At 48.1% G+C, this 23038-nt stretch overlaps 1 protein-coding gene across 2 annotated transcripts in view; it reads left to right on the top strand.

Annotated features, from left to right (window-relative positions):
- NOL6 (nucleolar protein 6) overlaps positions 1-17700 on the top strand; it is a 43248-nt gene extending 25548 nt beyond the window's left edge. For both annotated transcript variants that reach the window (XM_073589808.1, XM_073589807.1), the window contains exons 24-26: positions 13789-13989; positions 15605-15706; positions 17218-17700. In XM_073589808.1, the coding sequence (XP_073445909.1) occupies positions 13789-13989; positions 15605-15706; positions 17218-17367 (453 nt within the window). In that variant the 3' untranslated portion in view covers positions 17368-17700. The remainder of the gene's footprint in view (positions 1-13788; positions 13990-15604; positions 15707-17217) is intronic.
- Positions 17701-23038: the final 5338 nt, after the last annotated feature.

The following is a 23038-nucleotide window of genomic DNA, read 5'->3' as shown; positions in this document are numbered from 1 at the left end:
GTATTTTCCTTTCTCAATGACCAGATTTCTACATTTTGTCTGGCGGAGTAATGTATCTGCCAGAATTATATCATTAGTCTTATATCACAGTGGCGAGGGCTTGAGAGAGTGCCAGATCAATTAAGGTAGAAGATGTAGACCTAGTAATACCTTTTGAAAGAAGACTGTAAGAGGTTGGTTGAGAGAAGGATATGGTGGTTTGGCACTGCCATGTGTATGGAGTAATCCCATGGTTCTTATGTTTGCTATTATAGCATTAGCTTCAGTTACCCACGAAAACCTGAAGAACACTGAGATTCTGGCTTTTCTCCTTCGACTCATTGGGGGACACAGAGACTGTGGGTGTGTGCTTCTGCCGTCAGGAGGCTGACACTAAGTATACAAAAAAAGAGTTAGCTCCTCCTCCGCCGCATACACCCTCGCCCCCAGACCGGGCGTAACTCAGTTTTTTGCTTAGTGTCTGATGGAGGCACACGCAGTCTGGAGCTCCAGACTAGTTTTTTTTTTTTTTTCCTTTCTATGAAGATAAAATAGGGGCGACGGATCCTATAAGAGAGGGTCCGATCTCCCCAAAACATCAACGGGCGACCACGTGTGAGTAGCCCTCCACGTGTTTCCTCTCCCGCACCGAGGGACACATCTGGGACTTTTCCCCAGACAACCATTTTTCTTTGTTATTTTTTAAAGAGGCGGCAACGCATCCTGATAAGAGGATTCGGTTTCCCCATGAACCCCAACGGGCGAGCACGTGTGAGTGATCCTCCACGTTGTTCCTCTCCTGCAACGTGGGAATTCATTAATGCCCCTACCACCCCTAGGTAGTGAGACCAGGGGTGGAGTTGGAGGCGCAGGTGAGCCAAGGGATCGAAGCGTCCCGGTGCAGTAGCCTCCCCCTCCCTGCCCAGGGACGGGGTTGAGAGCACCACAAGAGAGCCCCCACGGCGGCCCGGCTCACCTTTGTTAATGGGCGCGGAGTGCGGCCAGAGCCCCGTCGGCGGCCGCGGCCCCCGCTGTATGGGGAGGTCCGAGGTTCCGCGTGCCCGCCCGCCGACTTCCGGGGGTAGCCGGAAGCCCCGCCCACTAACTTCCAGGGGCGGAGAGCGGCGGGCGCGCACAGTTACCGGGGAGCTCCCGCCCCCCTCCCTCGAACGCCGCACGTGGAGTGCGGCCAGAAGCCCCGTCGGCGGCCGCGGCCCCCGCTGTATGGGGAGGTCCGGAGTTCCGCGCGCACAGTTACCGGGGAGCTCCCGCCCCCCTCCCCCTCCTCGCGTTTCCTCGCCGAAGTGCGGCCGGAAGCCGCCGCCTATCTCCCGGAGTGCGCTGCAAGTGCCCCGACGAGTAACGCCGCACGCCCCGTGGAAGAGACGCAAGGTGGGACATTACCGGTGGGTGAGTGCAACCCCGTTTCGAGTACCGCACTAGTAGTCAAGGAAGGGGTTATCCTCCTCCTCCTACCCTACCTTGCAATATGTCTGGCAAAGGGAAAGCTCACTCTTTCCTATACGCTGTTTGCGTTTCCTGTGGGGTCAGGCTGCCTAAGGCGCAGCCGGGTAAATTTTGTGAAGCCTGCGAGTCGGAGCGAGCCCAGGAGCCCCCCATTGTTGCAGAGCCCAGAGGTCAGGACCCCCCAGAATGGGCGGTGTCTTTATCACACTCTATGATGTCCCTTACAAGGGCAATTGAGTCTCTTCGAGGCCCGGGCAGGGACAAGGATGGTGGTCTGCCAGCGGAAGACAGCTCGTCCACGTCTCAGGACCCTCCGACCGTTAGAGGCCGCTCCAGCACCAGACAAGCTCATGGCAAGAGAGCTCGTTCCCCGTCGGCCGGGCCCTCCGGGGCTTCGGCGGCGGGTATTAGGGCATCTCGTTCCCCGTCGCCGAGCTCAGGAAGCGAGCAGGATGAGGGCGAGGAGGAGGAGGCCTGGAATCCAGAAAGCCTAGGATACCAAGACTCGGTGGACAGCCTCATTGAGGCAGTCAACCAGACATTAGAGATCGAGGACGATGTGTCCACGGCCTCAGGTCACAAGGTCTCCTTCAAGAAGACCAGGCGACCGCATAGAAGGTTTGCCACGCATCCAGAGTTCGAGCAGCTAGTCCAGAAACATAGGGAACACCCGGTTAAGCGTTTTGCAATGCAAAAAGTGCTGCAAGCAAAGTATCCGTTTCCTCCTGAACTCCATAAAGGATGGGTGGAGTCGCCAGTAGTGGACCCACCGATATCACGTTTAGCATCAAGATCGCTATTGTCGATACCCAGCGGTTCTTCTATCAAGGACCCAACTGATCGCCTTATAGAGGGGCTTGCCCGCTCGGTGTATGAGGCAGCGGGGTCGGCCCTGGCCCCCTCCTTTGCGGCTACTTGGGTGGCTAAGGCCATGGTTTCATGGGCGGACGCTCTGCATAAGGCCCTCCAAGACAGAGATCTGCCTGCGGAGGTCTTGGAGGTGACAAATCAGATTTCAGGGGCAAGTGATTTTCTCGTCAGCGCCTCTCTGGACGCGGCCGAGTGTTCTGCTGTGGCAGCAGCAAATGCGATCGCCGTTAGGCGAGCATTATGGCTGAGATTGTGGAAAGCGGATTCTATCTCTAAAAAATCCTTGACCTCATTGCCTTTTCAGGGCAATCGGTTGTTCGGTGAGAAGCTTGATAAGCTTATCTCAGAAGCCACAGGGGGGAGGAGTAGTTTCCTCCCGCAGCAGAGGACTTGGCCAGCATTCAGGCAGACACAGAGGCGTTTTCGGCCCTTTCGTAACCCCTGGAGGGGGACTTCGGCCAGAGCATCCACCTCCGCAAATGATGGTCAGATTAGGGAAAGGCAAACCTCTTACAGAGCCAATCCGCTGGGTAGAGGCCGAGGCCGTTTGCCCAGAACGAGGGGGGGCCAGATCCCAAAAGCCTCCAGCTAAATGACTCGAGGCGCTTCGTACCTACGGACGACAGAGTGGGCGGACGCCTACTAAGGTTCAGCCACGTTTGGGTCGCAGTGGCACGCGACGCTTGGGTGCCAGAATTGATATCGTCCGGGTACAAGATAGAGTTTGTCGGACTCCCGCCACGGCGATTCTTCTGTTCCCGGCTTTCCGGAACAGAATCGCAGGCGAAGGGTTTGTTACAGGCCATAATGACGCTACAGCGCAACGGGGTCATTGTCCCAGTGCCGAAAAGCGAAGAGACACAAGGTTTTTACTCCAACCTGTTTTCGGTCCCCAAAAAAGACGGGACAGTAAGGCCAGTACTGGATCTAAAAATCCTGAACAAATTCATCAGAGTCAGGCGGTTCCAGATGGAATCCCTCCGTTCGGTCATTGCAGCCATGGATCCAGGGGAGTTCCTGGCCTCGATCGATGTGCAGGATGCATATCTGCACATTCCGATTTTTCCTCCACACCAGAGGTTCCTGCGTTTTGCGATCGGAGGGCGACATTTTCAATTTGTTGCCCTGCCCTTCGGTCTGGCCACTGCCCCCAGAGTCTTTACGAAGATAATGGCGGTGGTTATGGCCATCCTGCATGCTCGGGGCATAACGGTACTACCTTACCTGGACGACCTTTTGGTAAAGGGGCCGTCGTTTCAGGCGTGCCAGGAGAATGTCAGTATCACGCTGGATACCCTGGCCCGTCTAGGCTGGTTGATCAATCGGAACAAGTCGTCCTTGGTTCCAGCCCAGAGAATCGTGTTCCTAGGCATGGTTTTCAACACCTCCCGGGGGCTGGTGATCCTCCCTCAGGACAAGGCGCGAAGGATCAAACAGGGGGTACGGAACCTTCTACAGCCGGGCTCCAGATCCATCCGGTACGGCATGAGTGTGTTGGGCAGAATGGTGGCGGCGATGGAGGCAATCCCGTTTGCCCAGTTCCATCTCCGTCCGCTTCAGCATGCGCTCTTGTCAGCATGGGACCGAAGGCTGCTATCCCTCAGTCATCGGTGCAATTTGTCTCCGCTGGTCCGACGATCACTCCGATGGTGGACTCGCGACTCGTCTCTGGTCCAGGGGAAACCCTTTCCCCCGGAACAGTGGTTGGTGGTGACGACCGATGCAAGCCTGCAGGGTTGGGGAGCAGTTTTCCAGAGTCACACAGCCCAGGGGCGGTGGTCCATTCAGGAGGTAATTCTCCCGATCAACATTCTGGAGATACGGGCAATACGATTGGCCCTGCAACAGTTTCAGTGTTTGCTGAGACACCGGCCGGTGCGCATTCAGTCGGACAATGCTACAGCAGTGGCGTATGTAAACCATCAAGGGGGCACGCGCAGCCAAGCAGCCATGCGCGAGGTTGGGCTGGTACTGCGTTGGGCCGAGAAGAACCACGTGGTAATTTCAGCGGTGCACATTCTGGGAGTCGAAAACTGGGCGGCAGATTTTCTCAGCCGACAGGGGGTCGCGGCAGGGGAATGGTCCCTGCACCCCGAGGTTTTTCAACAGATCTGCCAACGGTGGGGGACACCAGACGTGGACCTTATGGCATCCAGAGAGAACGCCAAAGTACAAAGGTTCGTCCCTCGATCCGCAGGCAATCGTAGCAGACGCTCTGGTGCTTCCGTGGAGCCAGTTTCGTCTCCCGTACTTGTTCCCCCCGCTACCTCTGCTTCCAAGAGTCATCAGAAAGTTAAGGAGAGAGAAGGTTCCAGCAATTCTGCTGGCCCCAGACTGGCCTCGGCGGGCCTGGTATGCAGATCTGGTTCAGCTAGTGGTGGACGTACCCTGGCGTCTCCCAGATCGGCCGGACTTGCTCTGCCAGGGGCCGATCTACCATCCGAACTTAGGGGCCCTGTGTTTGACGGCGTGGCCATTGAATCTTGGCTGTTAACACAGTCAGGATTCAGGCGCGATGTGGTGGCCACGATGGTGAGTGCCCGAAAGCCTTCCTCGGCGAGAGTATATCATCGGACTTGGGAAGTTTTTTTTTTTCCGTTGGTGTAGGGATCGCGGAGTGGCTCCTCTGTTTTTTTCGATCCCCAACGTACTGGCTTTTCTGCAGGCAGGGCTGGACGCAGGATTGGCTCCGAGTTCGCTCAGAACGCAAATCTCGGCCCTGTCGGTGCTTTTCCAACGAAAGGTCGCTTCGGTCTGGCAGGTTAGGACGTTTATGCAGGGGGTCGCACATTTAGTACCCCCCTATAAGGCGCCGACGGAATCATGGGACCTGAACTTGGTGCTCAGGGCCCTTCAGGAGGCTCCTTTCGAACCATTGCAAGAAGTCTCCTTACCTTACCTGTCCAGGAAGGTCATTTTTCTGGTAGCTATTACGTCTATTAGGCGGGTTTCGGAATTGGCGGCTTTATCTTGTAAGCCGCCGTTCCTGACTTTTTATAAGGATAAGGTAGTTTTAAGGCCAGCTCCTCCTTTCTTGCCGAAGGTTGTCTCTGCATTCCATATCAACGAAGACATTGTTTTACCCTCGTTTTGCCCGGCACCGGTGCACAGGGTAGAAAAGGCATTGCACACCTTGGATCTGGTAAGAGCTCTTAGGAGGTATGTGACAAGGACAGCACCTTTCCGCCAGACACTCTCTATTCGTGATCCCAGAAGGGCGGCGGAAGGGGCTCGCTGCGTCCAAAGCGACTTTGGCCAGATGGGTTCGCCTGACGATCCAAGAATCTTATGAAATCAGTGGCACGCCGGTTCCGGCAGGGATCAAGGCACACTCGGCTCGAGCAGTGGGTGCCTCATGGGCACTGCGACACCAAGCTTCAGCGGAACAGGTGTGCAAAGCAGCTACCTGGTCCAGCTTGCATACGTTTGTCAAACATTATAACGTACATACCCAGGCATCCTCGGATGCAAGCCTGGGAAGAAAGATTCTCCAGGCAGCAGTTGCGCACCTCTAATCAGGGGCGCAAAATAGCATGGATTGGGTGAGCTAAGATCCCGCCCAGGGACTGCTTTAGAACGTCCCACAGTCTCTGTGTCCCCCAATGAGTCGAAGGAGAAACATGGATTTTTGTGAGTACTCACCGTAAAATCCTTTTCTCCGAGACGCTCATTGGGGGACACAGCACCCACCCTACTAGCCAGTTGGCTTTTGCTTATTTTTAGTTATACAAATCCTTATGTAAGGATCAGGGTGGTCCCTTTTCCAGACGTATAATTTCTTGCCTGAATTTAAGGCGCGTTCTCCTACTGCTTATGCACTAAACTGAGTTACGCCCGGTCTGGGGGCGAGGGTGTATGCGGCGGAGGAGGAGCTAACTCTTTTTTTGTATACTTAGTGTCAGCCTCCAGACGGCAGAAGCACACACCCACAGTCTCTGTGTCCCCCAATGAGCGTCTCGGAGAAAAGGATTTTACGGTGAGTACTCACAAAAATCCATGTTTATCTGTTATGGGTGTGGAAGGTGATGGGGAAGTCTATGGAGGATTTTGGGGTACCACGTGTATATACCCCAGTACTATGATTTGCAGTCACAGTATAGAACTTATTACAGAGCTGCTCATGCGCGGCTACCTCTACTGCCCATGGCGAGCAACAGGTGGATGCAAAGTGTGACAATGTTTTGTTTGGGCTGATGGTGCTATGCTACCTGCCATTGTGTACTGCCAGGTAAATGCGTCAGTTGTCATATTTGTTCAGATTTTTAATGAAGCAAAACTAATCAAAAGGCTTTTGGCCTGGTACACTAGGACCTTAATGAAAAGACAGCTAGGTGGGGTGAGCACATGCTGTCTGCAGGCTTCTACCCTGTTCCTGTTATGTTCCACTAGATTGCATTACACACATGGCATTGATTTACAGTCTCCAGACTCGTCACATGGGGTAGACATGACGTTTGTGTGATTCGGTATGTAGGCTTTTTAGATGTCAGCAGGTAGCACATACATAAAATGAAAAGTGTTGGCTGAGATTGAAAAAAAATGAACTTAAATGAGTCCAATCTTATTGAGAATAGATTGTGGTCTACTCATACTTGTCTGCTGTCCTAATACATTCTGTGCTGACATTTATTCTGCAGGGAAGTTGTGGGCACTAGCTTCCTATGTATTTTGGGGGGAACCTCGACTCTCTGTTGGGAAAAGGGTGCACTGCCACTCTTCCTGATGTTGGGATTGGGGGCACTGCCACTCTCCCTGATGTTGGGATTGGGGGCACTGCCACTCTCCCTGATGTTGGGAGTGGGGGCACTGCGACTCTCACTGTTGTAGGTATGGCCAGTTCCTGTCTAAACATGACGCGCTGCGTCTGTTTGGGAAACCCAGGAAGTGGGGCAAGCTACCTGAACAGATGCCGGCGTTATGCGCAAACCGGAAGTACTATACGGGGCAACCGGAAATGGCAGTAAGCCGCGGTATGCCGCGACTTATAAAAGGCAGCTGTCTTACAGCGGGTGTGCTATGCGCCAGAATAAGATACCCCTGATGAGTCAGGCAATGACGAAACGCGTTGGGTGACAAGCGCGGAGATCGGGTCATGATTTTGGGCTTTCTAGACGGACCCTACCCGGTCATCTGTTTTTTACAGAAGCGTTAAAGATAAGTACAGCGGTCTCAGTATCATTAGTGGTATTATGAAACGGTTACACTATGCTTATATGAGGTGTTAGTTATCCTGATGCATTTAACCGACGCTGTATATATGTTGAGCTAATGTATATGGGCCGGATGTATATGTCTATAAAAGCAACAATATTATTTACGACATAAAGGCCTGTTCTATACATAATTACAATTACTTAGGGGTCATATGGTCTTAGATTCTAGGTATGAGGGGACACCTGGACATTTAACAATACGGCATTGTCCTGGGCCATATGATACCTGGAAAGTACAACACGGTTTGTTTTTAACAGAGCACTGCACTATTGCACTTTGGCACTTGGTTATATTTGTTTTGTATCTCTGTGTCTAATATATGTTTTTAAAGGAATCAATTAAAGGTTATATTTTATATTTTAAATATTATACCAATTTGCTACATCTATTGATTTGATATTGGTTAGAGATACCCCCGCTATATAGTGGGCACTGCCACTCTCCCTGATGTTGGGAGTGGGGGCACTGCGACTCTCACTGTTGTTGGGAGTGGGGGCACTGCGACTCTCACTGTTGTTGGGAGTGGGGGCACTGCGACTCTCACTGTTATTGGGAGTGGGGGGCACTGCCACTCTCACTACTGTTGGGAGTGGGGGCACTGCCACTCTCACTACTGTTGGGAGTGGGGGCACTGCCACTCTCACTACTGTTGGGAGTGGGGGCACTGCCACTCTCACTGTTGTTGGGAGTGGAGGCACTGCCACTCTCACTGTTGTTTGGAGTTGGGGCACTGCCGCTCTCACTATTGTTGAGAGTGGGGGCACTGCCACTCACTATTGTTGTTGAGAGTGGGGGCACTGCCACTCACTTGTTGAGAGTGGGGGCACTGCCACTCTCACTTTTATTGTTGGGAGTGGGGGCACTTCCACTTTCACTATTGTTGTTGAGAGTGGGGGCACTGCTACTTTCACTAGCGTTGAGAGTGGGGGCACTGCCACTCTCACTATTGTTGTTGGGAGTGGGGGCACTGCCACTCTCACTATTGTTGTTGGGAGTGGGGGCAATGCCACTCTCACTATTGTTGTTGGGAGTGGGGGCACTGCGACTCTCACTGTTATTGGGAGTGGGTGGCACTGCCACTCTCACTACTGTTGGGAGTGGGGGCACTGCCACTCTCACTACTGTTGGGAGTGGGGGCACTGCCACTCTCACTGTTGTTGGGAGTGGGGGCACTGCCACTCTCACTGTTGTTGGGAGTGGAGGCACTGCCACTCTCACTGTTGTTTGGAGTTGGGGCACTGCTGCTCTCACTATTGTTGTTGAGAGTGGGGGCACTGCCACTCACTATTGTTGTTGAGAGTGGGGGCACTGCCACTCACTATTGTTGTTGAGAGTGGGGGCACTGCCACTCACTATTGTTGTTGAGAGTGGGGGCACTGCCACTCACTATTGTTGTTGAGAGTGGGGGCACTGCCACTCTCACTTTTATTGTTTGGAGTGGGGGCACTTCCACTTTCACTATTGTTGTTGAGAGTGGGGGCACTGCCACTCTCACTATTGTTGTTGGGAGTGGGGGCACTGCCACTCACTATTGTTGTTGGGAGTGGCTGCAATGCCACTCTCACTATTGTTGTTGGGAGTGGGGGCACTACCACTCTCAGACCCTGGCATTCCTAATCTTTCTTTCCAAAGTAATTTATAAGGAAAACTTAGGAGTGAAGAGGACGATATGTACAATTCCTTTTTTTTGTTGTTGTTATAACTGTATCAGCCTGCGACTTTCCACTTTTTCTGAAACTAAAAGCTCCATAATTATGCATTATTTTTTTTTCTGCATCCGATATCCAGTCTACGGTGGGTTTAAGCTAGAGAGTCATGTGCTACTATTGAATCTTGTTTTTAGCATTTTATACAATGTTGGGGACATTCCAGAACTGATGACGCAAGATCTGCAGAGTGAGACTTTGTTTCATGGAGGACGTGTATTTGGGGAAGGTTTCTGTTTGCTCGGTTTGTTCTCATTACTAGATTGTATCGTCCTCCTAATCCTTTTCTTGGCTTCATTTCATTCTGAAAAGAATTGGTGTAAAAATCTGCATCCTGCTGCGATGATGGATCTACATGTTGGATGTGTACTGTGTGGCTCCTAGAGATTCCTGAAATTGTCATGGGGTGTCTGAGCACATCTGCACATCTGGACACATCTACATCTAGTTGGAGAATCACAGTAGCCTTTGTAGTAGTCAGGTGTGCCCCCCACTTATTCCTGCCATGCATATGGTGGGCCCCTGCTTGTCAACCTCATACCTGCAGTACAGGCGCGGATTGCACAACCTCCGGATCTGTCTGTACTGGATAGTCTCAATGAGGAATACAGTGTCGTGTTGTCACGCCTGAGCTTGCACAATGAACGTTATACAATACTGGCTGAATGCATATGTTTGTGTCCTGAGCAGGGGGACGAAAGCTAACCCTGCGCCATTCTCTTGCGGTGCGGGGGTCTTGCAGTATCTGTGATCGTGTTGTATAATGTCTGTTTCAGGTGAAGACCTACCTCCAGATGTCAGTTTCATGAATATGAGGGGCAGGATAAAGATGCAGGCAGGCAATAATACATATCAGATACCTTTTAACGCCTTAATAATGCAGCCAGTTTCATTCTTACGCTTTAGTTTATTCCTCGCCAACTTCCAAGAACCATAACGTTTTTATTTCTCGTTTGTCTTATTGGGCCGAACAGAACCATGGGATAGTCGGCTGACTATTATTGCATTTAAATAAAATTTGGCTATACCTCGCCTGCTGGAGCCAGTCCTCCTCTGTTTAGTGTCAGTTGTAGGCGAGATCTGTCACAGACCTGTCTTAGATTAGGCACTAACCATGGAGAGTTTACAAAGGTGTTACTGAAAGCATGGGAACACCCAGACTTCAGACGCTTAGCCGTATGAAGGTGTTATATCCCTTCCCAGCCGAGCTGGTGGCCTCTTGGTCTACTTCTTCGGTGGTAGATACTCCAGTGTCTCGCCTCTCCAAAGTGACCACTCTATCTCTAGCCGAGATTGCAACACTTGCTTTTTTCCAGTCTTTTCTGCCACTTGGGTTTCCAAGGCGGTAACTGCATGGGCTAGACATTTGTGACAAAATTTGTTGGATGGTTCCCAGGATCTAGGAGTAGCCGACATTGCTGATCAGCTTGCACAGGTATGGAAGCACTGTATCTCTGTTCTGCATCCTTGGATGCAGCGGTGTGCTCCACCCAGGTGGCAAGTAATTGCCTCACAATTAGCCGCATTCGATGGCTCAAAGTATGGAAGGTGGACTTAACTCAAAGAAATCTTCGAAGCTTGGTCCATTTTAAGGGTCTCCCTTATTTGGGACCAGGTTAGATAAAATCATGTCGGAAGCAACAGGCGGTAGAAGCACCCCGTTTCCTCAGTGCAGGGCCTGCTGTCCCTTCCAGAGACATGGGGCATTGCAGGTCCATCTCTTTCTCCAGTTCCCTTCATCGGCAGGTTAGACCGAACGTCTCCCAGGAGAACTACCGCAACAACCACTGGAGTGCCCTCTGGATCAGGGGCTAGTCATTCTGGGTCCAGAGGTGGTAGGAGGGTCAAGGCTTGATGGGCAGCCCCTACTCGGGGTTTTTTTCCGGCTGGGTGGCTGCCGCCTCCTTTTTCAGGAGGCAAGGCTGGGGGCAGTCAGCGATCTTTGGGTCACGAAGGTCATATTTTCAGGTAACAGAATAGAGTTCACCGCTCTACCTCACAATCGTTTCTTTTACTCTCGCCCTCCTTGGTTTCCCAGCATAAGAGCTAATTTTGTTCAGGCGATCGCTTACCTGCTTCGAGCATTGATGATTGTTAATTGTTCCCACTTCAGAGTTCTTCAAGGGGTTTTATTCAAACCTGTTTGTTATCCCCAAAAACAGCTTGGTGTGGCCTATTTTAGGTTTAAGGCACCTGAACAGATGGAATCGACTTCGTCACTTCAAGATGGAGTCACTCTATCCAGTGGCAGCATCCATGGAAACCGTGGAATTTCTTTTTCAGTAGATATTTGAGATGCTTATTTGCATGTGCCAATTTTTCCAACCCATCAGTGATTTCTTCACGCCCATTTGGGCTTGCAACAGCACCCAAGGGTATTTGCTAAGATCTTGGCCCCAGTTATGGCATTACTACAGTCCAGGGGAATAATTGTTTTCCCCTGTCTGGATGACATTCTTGTCAAAGAGCCTTCCTTTGCACAAAATCTAGCGAGCATGCAGATCGTTGTTCACACTCTAAAGTGATTTGATTGGATTGTCAACAGGATAAAATCTGTTATGGTTCCAACAAAGTGGCTGCGGTTTCTGGGAACGGTGTTTGTCAGTGGTGGGGTACGTCAGATGTAAATCTATTAGCATCCAGACTAAATCACAAGGTGCTGAAATTTGTGACAAGGTCCCCAGAGCCCCAAACGATTGTAGTTGCTGTCCCGTGGGCTCGTCTGGACCATTCCAGACCTTCTGTCCCATGGTGTTTTCTTCCATCCAGATTTACAGGCTCTCAATTTGACAGCGTGGCTGTTGAAACTACGCTTTTGAGGACAGCAGGTCTGGCTGAAGCGGTCATCCAGACTGATTAGTGCTCGGAAGCCATCCTTATTGGGGAGTCTACCATCCCACTTGGAGGGCTTATTTTCAGTGGTTTGAGACTACCTATGCTTTGCCAATATCTTTTTCCTTGCCAGTGCTGCACTCCTTCTTACAGTCCAGATTGGAAAGAGGGCTGGTGCTTAACTCCCTCAAGGGTCTGATGGCATCTAAACCTCAGGTGAAGACTTTTCTACAGGGGATGGCACGTTAGGCCACTTGATCAGACTCCTCTAGACTCTTCGGATCTGAATTTTGTTTTGTAGGCTCTTCAGTCCTCCGCCTTTTCATTCGATCAGAGAGATCTCTGCGCTTTTTGTTTCTTATAAGGTAGCATTTTATAGGCTACCGCCTCATTTAGGTGTTCTGATTCCTTGTTTATTATACCACAAGATCCTCATAAGGAACAGTCCGCATCTAAAGCAACCATTGCTTGCTGGATCAAGAGCACTCTTATCCAGGTCTATAAAGCAAAGGCCATGGTCGCCCTATTTTGGATTAGGGTGCACTCTATGCGGGCGGTGGGGGCTTCCTGGGTGGTCCGCCATCAAGCATCGGTATTGCAGCTCTGTAAGGCAGCAACATGGGCATCAGTGCATATTTTTTTTAAGCTTTACAGTGTGCACATTTTTGCCTCGGCAGATGCAAGCCTTGCTAGGAAGATGCGGCAGTAGCCAAGACTTACGCTTAAGTTACTGCCAGGTGGTACCGGGTATGAGATTTAATACTTTCCCTTTCATTGGGGGACACTGCTCCCTCCCTTGGTTACCCAGTTGGGCGTACAGTTTTGTTTTCGTGCCTTAATTCTTCTAATTTCTTCTCCTACTGCTTTTTCACAAAACTGATGAAGCCTGGCTCCAGCAGGCGGGGTATAGTCTGCTGGGGAAGAGCCAGTTTTATTTAAAGGCAATAATAGTGTCAGCCTCTACGTGGCAGCAGGCTATCCCATGTTTTTGTGTCTCGCAATGAAGACTATGAAAAAACAGATTTTACGGTAAATAAAAAAAATCTATTTTTTACGATCATAGCTGTATGAGGACTTGTGTTTTTTTTTTTTTTTTGCAGGACAAGTTGTGATTTTGCATAACACCATTAATTTTGCCATGTAGTCTACTGTAAAACAGGTGAAAAATCCAATTGGGGTCAAATGATGGGGGAAAAATGCAATTCTCCCATTCTCTTTTGGGCAATGAAAACGTGAATTTTATGTTTTACTTTAATTAATTCAGCGACTCAAAAAATGTTTGAACTTTGTCAAAAAAACAATTTGTTTTGTTCTGCAATTTTCCATGACCCATAGCTTTTTTTTTTTTAAGTTGATGTAGCGATGTTAAGGTAATTTTTATTGGTACCATTTTGGGGTACATGTGACATTTTGATTGCTTTCTATTGCATTTTTGGGATGGGGCGGTAAGTGACAATAGCAAATCTGGAATTTCCTTTTTTTCCTTTATTGCTTATAGGTTAAAAAAGTTGATATTTTAATAGGTCAATGTTCTATGGTCTCGTCGATATCAAATTATTTTGTTCTTTTTGCTGCTGTCAGATGCAGGCTGTTTCGTTCAGCCTGCACCTGCTCTGTATGGAGGCGTGGACAAGCCCTTTAGACAGGAATGCTGTATAAAGTCATTTGAGTCTTTGCATTCCCTCAGGATTGTAACACATTGTTTTTGTCTTTTGCACAGATGATTTTCCGCCCTCCCCTAGACCTCTACGACGTTCTCATCCACTTGAACCCGAAGCACATTCCCCGGCACAGAGAAGCTGTGGATCAGCCGACCAAATCTTTTGTCCGTGGGCTACGGCAAGCGGATACATCGTGCATCAATTCCCGCTTTCCCGTTGTGGACTATGATCCTCCCCAGTTATATCTGAATGAACTAAAGGTGATGAAGCGCTTACAATCCACGAATTCCCAACTGCATAAGAAAGAGTCACCTAGCTATATACTCCATTACATGAGAGTTTGAACCCTTCAGAATTTTCCATATTTATCCTAAGTCATGTGACAAGACTCATTAAAGGGCTGATAATGACTTGTAGGATTGCTACTTTCAATAGGAGGCACTAGAGTTCTAGTCCTCTTCCTCTCTGAAGAGGCAGTTTACATATTTAATTTCTCGGAGGAGCATTTTGCAAGGCTTAAAAATCTGCTCACCTTGGCATGTCAAGCTAGACATGTCACTCTCGACAAGGAGAAATGTTACCCCTTGGATCCCGGTCAGACGCCTCTCACACAGCCAAACCAGATATCACTCTTTGCACTGATGAAGGGCAGTATCCCAAAACACAGTGTCTCCAGATTGAGATTCCGGTTTTGGCTTTTATCCTAAGTCATGTTTCAAGGCCTGTTAAATGGTTGATAATGACTTGTTGGATTGCTGTAGGTGACAGTAGAGTTGTAGTCGTCTTCCTCTCTGACGAGACAATTTACTTTCCATATTTTTGAATAAATTTGGCCTAAATTACATCAGATTTTAACACAAAGCCTAAAAGTAGATAATGAGGATCAAATCAAACAAAGGAGTCAAAAATATATTAGACTGTCATTGATTTTTTTTTTTATTGAAGAAAATAATTCAAAAACTCCATTTGTAGACACGTTTCGGGTTGTTTCTCATGTCCCTTGCAGCGTCTTTCCTTGCACCTCTCTCTCACACACATGAATAAGAATCCAAGCTTTCCATTCTGCTCCCTAACTGTAAATAAGTATCGCACCCCAGGATTTACCCATAAGGGTTATTTGAAGGGTTAAATTCTGAGTTTTTAAATCCTAATATCTAAGCCTTAGTCCCAATACTCCGAATGGATGACATATTGGTAGGGGATAGAGGCCATACTTCTGGGCTTCAAAACCATTCTAGAAATTACAGAGATTTTCCATCTTTTCAGTATTTTAAAATTTTGAGAAAATGTAGCATAGCCCTGCATTTGTTGAAGCTGTATTTTTAGCAGATGTTGTGCATCCTAAACGTCTGATTTTTATTTATTTTTTCTTTTCAAAAGTTACGCTTTAATACAAAATTGCAAGAACTTGTATATAAGTGGTAAGCAGCACATTATCAAGTTGAGACAGATTTTCACTTGCAGAAAATATGTGCCTGTTCATTTTCTGGAACAATTTCAAGGGTGCCAGCACTTTCGGCCGTGTGTGTGTGTGTGTTTTTTTTTTTCTGATTTTTCCGTTCGGGTATTTCTTGTATGTCGAATTTAAAATGTTTACTACTTAAAAGAAAAAAAAATATTTGGGTCATCCCGGTGCTTAAATAAATCTGCCATTTTTGGATTTCTGAGGTGCAGCCAGAATAACCGTCATCTCTGCTCCTGGCACAGTTTTTCCAAACTCCTGAAAGCCACGATTTGCTGGTAGCAGTTTGTTGTCACACAGGATATAAAGGAATCATTACTAAGTAGACTTGTTTGGTGTAGGACTTGCTGATGTTTGTGGTTCTTTCCTCTGTAGCATGAGCTCATCACTGTCTTTCCTGTGTCTTATTCTAGGAGTCTTTTGGGGAATTTGCATTGTTCTTCTATGACGCTCACGGAGGACAAGTCATCGGCGTCATCTGGAACCCATCTAGCTTTGCACCAAAGCCCTTTAGGGTGAGTACTGTCCCCGGTCCGTCTGGGAACAATCGCGTGGTTCATACTATAGAACAGAGCCCTTCTCTATCGATCACATGCAGCTCAGAAGCAGAGCAGGAGGCCTCTTCTCCTAGGGCTGCTGCGCATGTGAGATGCTCTGATACAGACCAACCGTCGGAGGGTGAGCGCATTGACGAACGGGGGTCTGTATTTGGGGGAAATTATACTGTTAAACCTGCAGATATATCTCCGGCGATGACTCTTGTATTAGGAAAGTGCTCCATCCTGTATAATCCGAGCGCTCCGCATTACATAATCGCCGGCAGGGTGGAGCAGGCTGTACATACGGCTCATTAGCCGCGCCGTGAATGCCCTCGTGGGCTGTGCACGGTCATTCATTATAACCTGCCTGATATGATCATATGTGTCATATGTCATTAATTATACAGGATGAATGGGAGAGCGCACACATGCAGAACAATACGTTCGTGCGGTGTGTGTATACACCATACAATTCCCATAATCCAAACCATCAGAAACTCTGGACTTTTGAAAGCTTTTTTTTATTTTTCAAGTATTACATCTGCAGACTATCTACTTGCTGTTATCAGCCATTTCTCTGGAGAAATTGTAATGTCTTGTATTTGTAGCGTCTTTTAAGGAGACAAGTGACGAGAAAAAATAAATGAATATAGGCCAGTTATTATGCTAAGCTTTAGCATTTTGATAAGTTTAGAGGTGAGGGATTAGTTTCGTCTTTTAGCGTTTAACCTATAGCAAATCTGCAGTGGATCAGCAGATATTCAGCTTGGTCTGAATACTGTGCATACTTATTTTGCCAGATTTTGTACCAGAAATCCTCATTGGATGTGCCGACTGGTCTGAACGTGGCTGTACTGGCCCTTTTAAGACTTCTTTGTGGATAATCTATGTTAAATGCAGTTTCCTTAAAGGGGATATCCACTATTCGGACAACATCTTCTCAGTCCCTATGTTTCCCCTTTGTAAAATGATGCCTATACTTACCTCCGTTCCTTCGGACACATCGTGTACATCCAGAGAAAGTGAGAGATGTTGTTCTCTCACTTCCTTCAGATGTATGTGATTTATTTGAAGGCGGGGACATTGAAGCCACTGGGATTGTGTGACATAACAGTGTCATGCAATACCCGGGAGAACCAGGACCGACATCACTGCAATGGTGTCGGCATCGAAGGTGAGTATAGCCGATAATGGGGAACAGTGAGAGACATTTAATTATTGTATCAGCTCCAAAATTAATATGCAGGTTTTATGGTCATAAATGCCTAATCCAAATTTATCAGTGTTTTACTCCATTTTTATTTTATTTTTTTTACCACCTATGTCAAAATGTAAAAATTATGTGAAAAGGAGGGTTCTCATGAAGTACAGCATATTTATGCATTCATTTCTATATAAATGTTGCAAAAACGTTGCGTTTTGTAGGCAGTTCATAGCATTTATGTTTTTGATTTCTTTATAGCGTGTGCATTTTTATTTTCTTGCAGATGACTAGAGTGAATGGAAGAGTAATGGAAAAGAAAGGTAACAGCATGCTAATGATCCCCAACGTGGAGGCCATATTAGAGGATTTTAAGATTTTAGGGGAGGGACTGGTCAAAAGCATCGAGTGTCGATCTGAGAAGTGGAGCATCTAAACGGAGGACACCTAGGACAGGACCAGGAGATACCGGGCGTCAATAAACTTGCTCGGTTAGGAAGTGACGGACTCCATGGACTGATGGGACACGGTTATGAACTGTTCATTTAAATAATATTTTTTTATTATGTATGGAGCCCGCCGTGAACTCATTGATCATGTCATTTCAGCTATATCTAAATATTGTACATTGAAGGGCGACGTTAGAGGAGTTTTTATTTTTTACATTTATTCTGACCCCTGTTGTCAGACTCTAGAATGCAGTATTTTTGGGCGAGGAAATAAAAGGATCTGCATTTGTGTATAAATAAATGTAAAGTTTCTCCTTTGCTTTGCTCGTGTTTTACGTGTATTATTTGAGTTGTGTCTGATTTATTTGGAAAATCCCAGTATTAAACAACCAATCTACTAAATGAGTTCGTACTTTACGCCTTATTCATTCATCAGATATCCAACATTGTATTTTGGTGTATTCAGAGGTTAGAACCTTCACCTCTATTAACAATTATCATATTTTTCGGAATATAAGACGCACTTTTTGCCGCGGGTGGGGGGGGTGCGGCAGTGGTGTAGCAGTGGAACCGGTGGTGGCAGAGGTGTGGTGATGCTGCTGTGGTGGGCGATACAGAATGCACCTGAACAGGACCACTTCCTCAGGATGGCAGGAGGCGTCAGAAAGGTGGCGACGCTGCGGCACAGTGTCCACGGCGAGCAGAACCGAGTGCATCTCCGTTTTTCCTGCAGTCAACTTCCAGAAGCCGTGGGCCGCCGGAGGCTTCAGGAAAATGGCCGTGCATGTGCAGATTGAGATCTCGGCAGCCATTTTCCTGAAGCCGAGTGCCGTCGATATCTCAATCTGCGCACTCGCAGCCTCAGAAAGATGGTCGCCGAGAAACCGGTGATGCACTCGGCTCTGCTCGGCGTGGACACATTTCTGCCGCCGGCATCCTGAGGAAGGGACCCTGCTCCATGCTCTGCCTCACACTGGACCCGCAGGATCGCACCCCGGGACTGCAGCATTGCCCCACTTCTGCCGCCGCCGGCTTCCTGAGGAAGGGACCATGCCTTCTGTGACCCTGCTGTACCACCACCAGCCCTCAGGTAAGATACCTTAAATTCGGACAATAAGACGGACCCCCATCTCATAAAAATCTTTATCTCTGCTATTTTCCACCTGTGTCATGGTCTGGTGCGTCTTATAGTCCAGAAAATACGGTACTTATAAACACGCGGCATGTTGGGAGTCATATTTTCACAACTGCTCGAGCTCCGAAGGCTTCAGATCCCTTCTGTGTGGGGCTAAGGCACTGAAATGAATGTTAGCCACAGGTAAAGGAAAGCCTTTTCATGGTTGTATGGTGGCTCAGTGGTTAGCACGCTGGCTTAGTGGTTAGCAGTGTAGCTTTTCAGCACTGGGGTCCTGGGTTCAAATCCCATCAAGGACAACATCTGCAAGGAGTTTGTATGTTCTCCCCGTGTTTGTGTGGGTTTACTCCAAGTTCTCCAGTTTCCTCCCACATTCCAAAGACACACAGATAGGGAATCTCGATTGTGAGCCCCAATGGGGACAGTGATGTCTGTAAAGCGCTGTGTGATATAATAGCAATCAACAATCCATTAATAATAATGCTCATGCCTTCTCTGCCACAAGAAGTTTAAGAGGTATTCCAGTCTATGTAAATGTGATAATCATTACATTGGCGAATGTCAAACTACTGGGTCCCCCATCAATTAACAGATAAGTCTCCCATTCTCTGGATGCAAGATTGTGGCCAGGCGTAGCTGAATGGGCTGGCTGGTCATTCATGAACCCAGATGCAATATTCTAATTCTTTGGCACTAAAAATTTATAATTTTCATCAGTTAGGTGAGAAATTAGGTAGACTGGAATAACAGGATTTTTAGGATCGTTCTCTGAACCTTCATTGGGGGACACAGGAAACCATGGGTGTATGCTGCTGCCACTTGGAGGCTGACACTATGCAGAAAAAAAGTTAGCTCCTCCTCCACAGTGTACACCCCTCCGACAGGAAGTAGGATGTTCAGTTAGTGAGAAAGCAGTAGGAGAAGCAATCTTTAAATGAGATAAAAACCACAGAAAACACAAATCCACACTGTAACAATATTATACAGTAAACAGAGCTGTTCAACTTGGGAGGGTGCTGTGTCCCCCAATGAAGGCTCAGAGAAACAGATTTTACGGTAAGCAACTAAAAATCCTGTTTTCTCTATCGCTTCATTGGGGGGGACAGGAAACCTTGGGACGTCCCAAAGCAGTCCCCAAGGGGAGGGAACAGCAAACAACACCAATCAGGACGAGGAAGTCACCCTTGACGCCTGCAAGGTCACCTGCAAGGTCTTTTTACCCCGACTGGCACTTGCCGAAGCTAGGCATGGGCTCTGAAAAACCTCATGGACCTGTGGAGGACCCATCAGCGCACTGCAGAGGTGCCAGATGAAGGCCCAAAGAGTACCGCCAGGAGGACACAATGCCCGGGCAGAGTGCGTCGTACTCAAAAGAACGCAGTCCTTCCTGAGCCGGCAACCCCACTAATGCCGACCAGATTCCGCGAGCGGACGCTGACCTGGAGGCCAGAGGACCTCTACACTTCAAGCCCGAGCTTGATAAGTACCGATGCTGTGTAGCCTGATGAGAGAGCGTCACGAAGGAAAAGTCTGAGGCGGACGAAAGAAAGGGAATTCAGAATGATGGAGAGTGGACCGTTGATCCACAGGAAGTGCACCATCGCTGCTATAGACTCTTGAGACCCCAGGAGTGGTTGAGAGTCTGAAAGGGAAAGCTACCAACTGAAAGGGAAAATGAACCCATCCGTTGCAAAGCAGATATCTCCAAAGCCCTGAAGAAATCAGGACCTGGATAAGAGCTTCATGGAACAAGGGAAAAATTGTGTGATTCACAGGAGGCAAATGCTGAACGAAGAAAATTTCATCCTGAGAAAAACAAGGATGGACAGTTAGGATGGTCAAATCTTCCGACCGGTCTCCAGAAAGAATGCTCTGATGAGCAAGCTAGGCCACACGTCTATAGAACTATGCAACATGGGTGGAGACTAAGGCAGGACACGATATAGCAGCGGGTGGTTTCAAGGTTGACCTTGCCAACTACTGTGTGAATTCGCCGTTGATATCCCTGAGGGATGCACTTATGGGAGATGAAGGACTGTAGTGCTGGAAAACTTGGAACTGGAGGGTTCTTAGTCGCAGAAGTAGTCTAATTTGCGAAGCGCTCGGCAGAAAAGAGATATACCAAGGAGCCCCCTTGTTTGGAAACGGCTGAAGTCCGTTCTGTGAGAAAATGACAAGACCAGAGAGCAGGCCACTGAGAACCTGCTAAAGAGCCGAACACTGAAAACATACTGAATGGAACCTGGGGATAACCTGGATCTCATCGCCGCGATGTAGGCTCAGGATGGCTATGAAGAGACCACTGAACGCTCAACTAAGCAGGTAGAACGAAGACTACTGGATGGCTTTGCAGACAGATCAAAAAGGAAGACATACAGGGAAGAGGGTGGATATGGAAAAAATAGTCCAGCTGGACTTAGAAAAGTGATTAGTTGAGCAAGGAAAGTCCATGCAAAACATGGAGTATGTGAACTGTAAGGAAAGTTGGCTCTTGGTAGATCAAATAGACAACTAGGCTGAAGAAAGGCAGGTCAATCCGTATGACGATGTAAACGACCGAATCCATTCTGGACCCTCTGGAGCAGGGAGGGGATTGCGATGTGTAGACCAGCTAGCCTAAGTCTAAGACAACATGCGCCCGAGGATAACAGTGAAAAGATACAATTCTAGCTGAAGGAAGAAACACGTTATCACCAGACTCATCCTTGGATCCAAGACTGGAGCAGCTTTCTACCCTGGTCGATGCTTGCACGGATTCAGATCCCACTCCTGTCTGAGGTGGGGTACATTTTCCAGTCACGGTCAGAAGTCACATGGCTGAGCTGCTGGAGACTTTACCTGGGTTTGTAAGAAAGAATAGGTAAGTTCCGACAGATAAGGAGCTTAGGAATTGTGGTAGCTCGAAGGCCCTTAGGACAGACTAGAACTTATAAACTACTATTGGCCAAACATTAAAGATTAGATGTAACTGTTGTGAGTTCATTTTCCCCTTCACCATTGAGGTCTGATGAACTCCCTCTTCTGGTGAAGGAAGGTAGTGAGGCTGATTACAAAGCACCTGAGCAGAATGATGATGACTGGGTGACTGGGATTGCTGACTGGATATAAGGCAGTGGACGCCCTTCTGCCTTGCGGGTGATTACTCTGAGGGATTCGTGGAGACAAGTCTGATTCCTGCTCCTCAAAAGCTAAGTTTTCTGCTCTACTTTTTGCATTTGTGTTTTGGTTTTGTTTTGCCTTGTTTTTCTGGATTTCTGCCTTTCCCTGCTGGGTGAGCTGAATTCCTTTTTGCTCTGTCTTCAGATAATACCTGAGTACTGATATAGTCTTTTTGAAGCCTAGCGTCTTCAGGGCTTTTTTCCCTATCAGTCTGTTGGCTCTTGTTTTTGAGAGGGTTTTGGCGGATTGCAGACAGCAGCTTTTCTATTCTGTCCTATTTAGTTAGCTTGGGCCCCATCATTTGCTCAGCCTATCTTTCTATCTGTGTGAGTGTTTTTTCATCTTGCTTCACCGTCATTATATGTTGGGGGCTGCCTATTGCTTTGGGTTCTGCTCTGGGGCAGTTTAGATTTCCCTTTCTGTCTTCAGGCTATGCAGTTCTCCGGCTGTGATTGAGGGGTCTAGGGCACCGTAGGAACCCCCCACGGCTACTGCTAGTTGTTAGGTTCAGGGGTCTGCAATCCGATAGCTGCCAACTTCTCTGGTTTTCTGGACTTAGCTAGTATTTCTGTTTTTGCCTCCTACGGTGACTCATTCATAACAGAAATTTTGTGGAGATGCCTCGCATATTATTGCTGTCTGTCCTAAACGAGAGAAACGTTTTGCACACACGTTTTCTGTGGGTGGTGTTCAACCTAGTTTCTTCTGGCAATTACTCTGATCTGCTCCCTGTCCACATTTTCTGCCAAGGCTTTTGTGGATTCGGGAGCAGCCCTGAATCTAATGGACTTGCATTTTGCTAAACGTTGTGGATTTCCGATGACACCTCTGTGGACGCTTATCCCTTTGAGGGGGATTGATGCTACTCTTTTGGCGAAAAATAAACCTCAGTTTTGGACCCAGGTGGTAATGCGGGTCGTCCCAGACCATAAAGAAAATTGCAGATTTTTGGTGTTGCATAATTTGCATGATACCATTGTTCTGGGGTTTCCCTGGTTGCAAATTCATAATCCAGTTTTGGATTGGAAATCTGTGTCTGTGGTGAGTTGGGGTTGTCGGTGTGCCCTTAGTGAGGCTCCGGTGTTTTCCACCTCCCTCAGTCGCATGATGTTCCTGACTATTTGGCGGACTTTTATGATGTATTTAGTGAGAATGAGTCTGCGTCTTTGCCTCCTCATAGGAGTTATGACTGTGCAATTGAACTGAGCCCAGGGTGTAAATTTCCTAAGGGTCGGCTCTTCAATTTATCTGTACCCGAGCACGAGGCTATGCGATCCTATATTAAGGAGGCGTTGGAGAAGGGTCATATTAGACCATCCTCTTCACCCTTAGGTGCCGGTTTTTTTTTTGTGGCCAAAAAGGAT

The sequence above is a fragment of the Dendrobates tinctorius genome, unplaced genomic scaffold (genome assembly GCF_039654945.1).
Source record: "Dendrobates tinctorius isolate UK_male_01 unplaced genomic scaffold, ASM3965494v1 ptg000113l, whole genome shotgun sequence".
NCBI lineage: Eukaryota > Metazoa > Chordata > Amphibia > Anura > Dendrobatidae > Dendrobates > Dendrobates tinctorius.
Note: the sequence above shows the minus strand (reverse complement) of the source record. Positions and strands in the feature narration are given on the sequence as shown.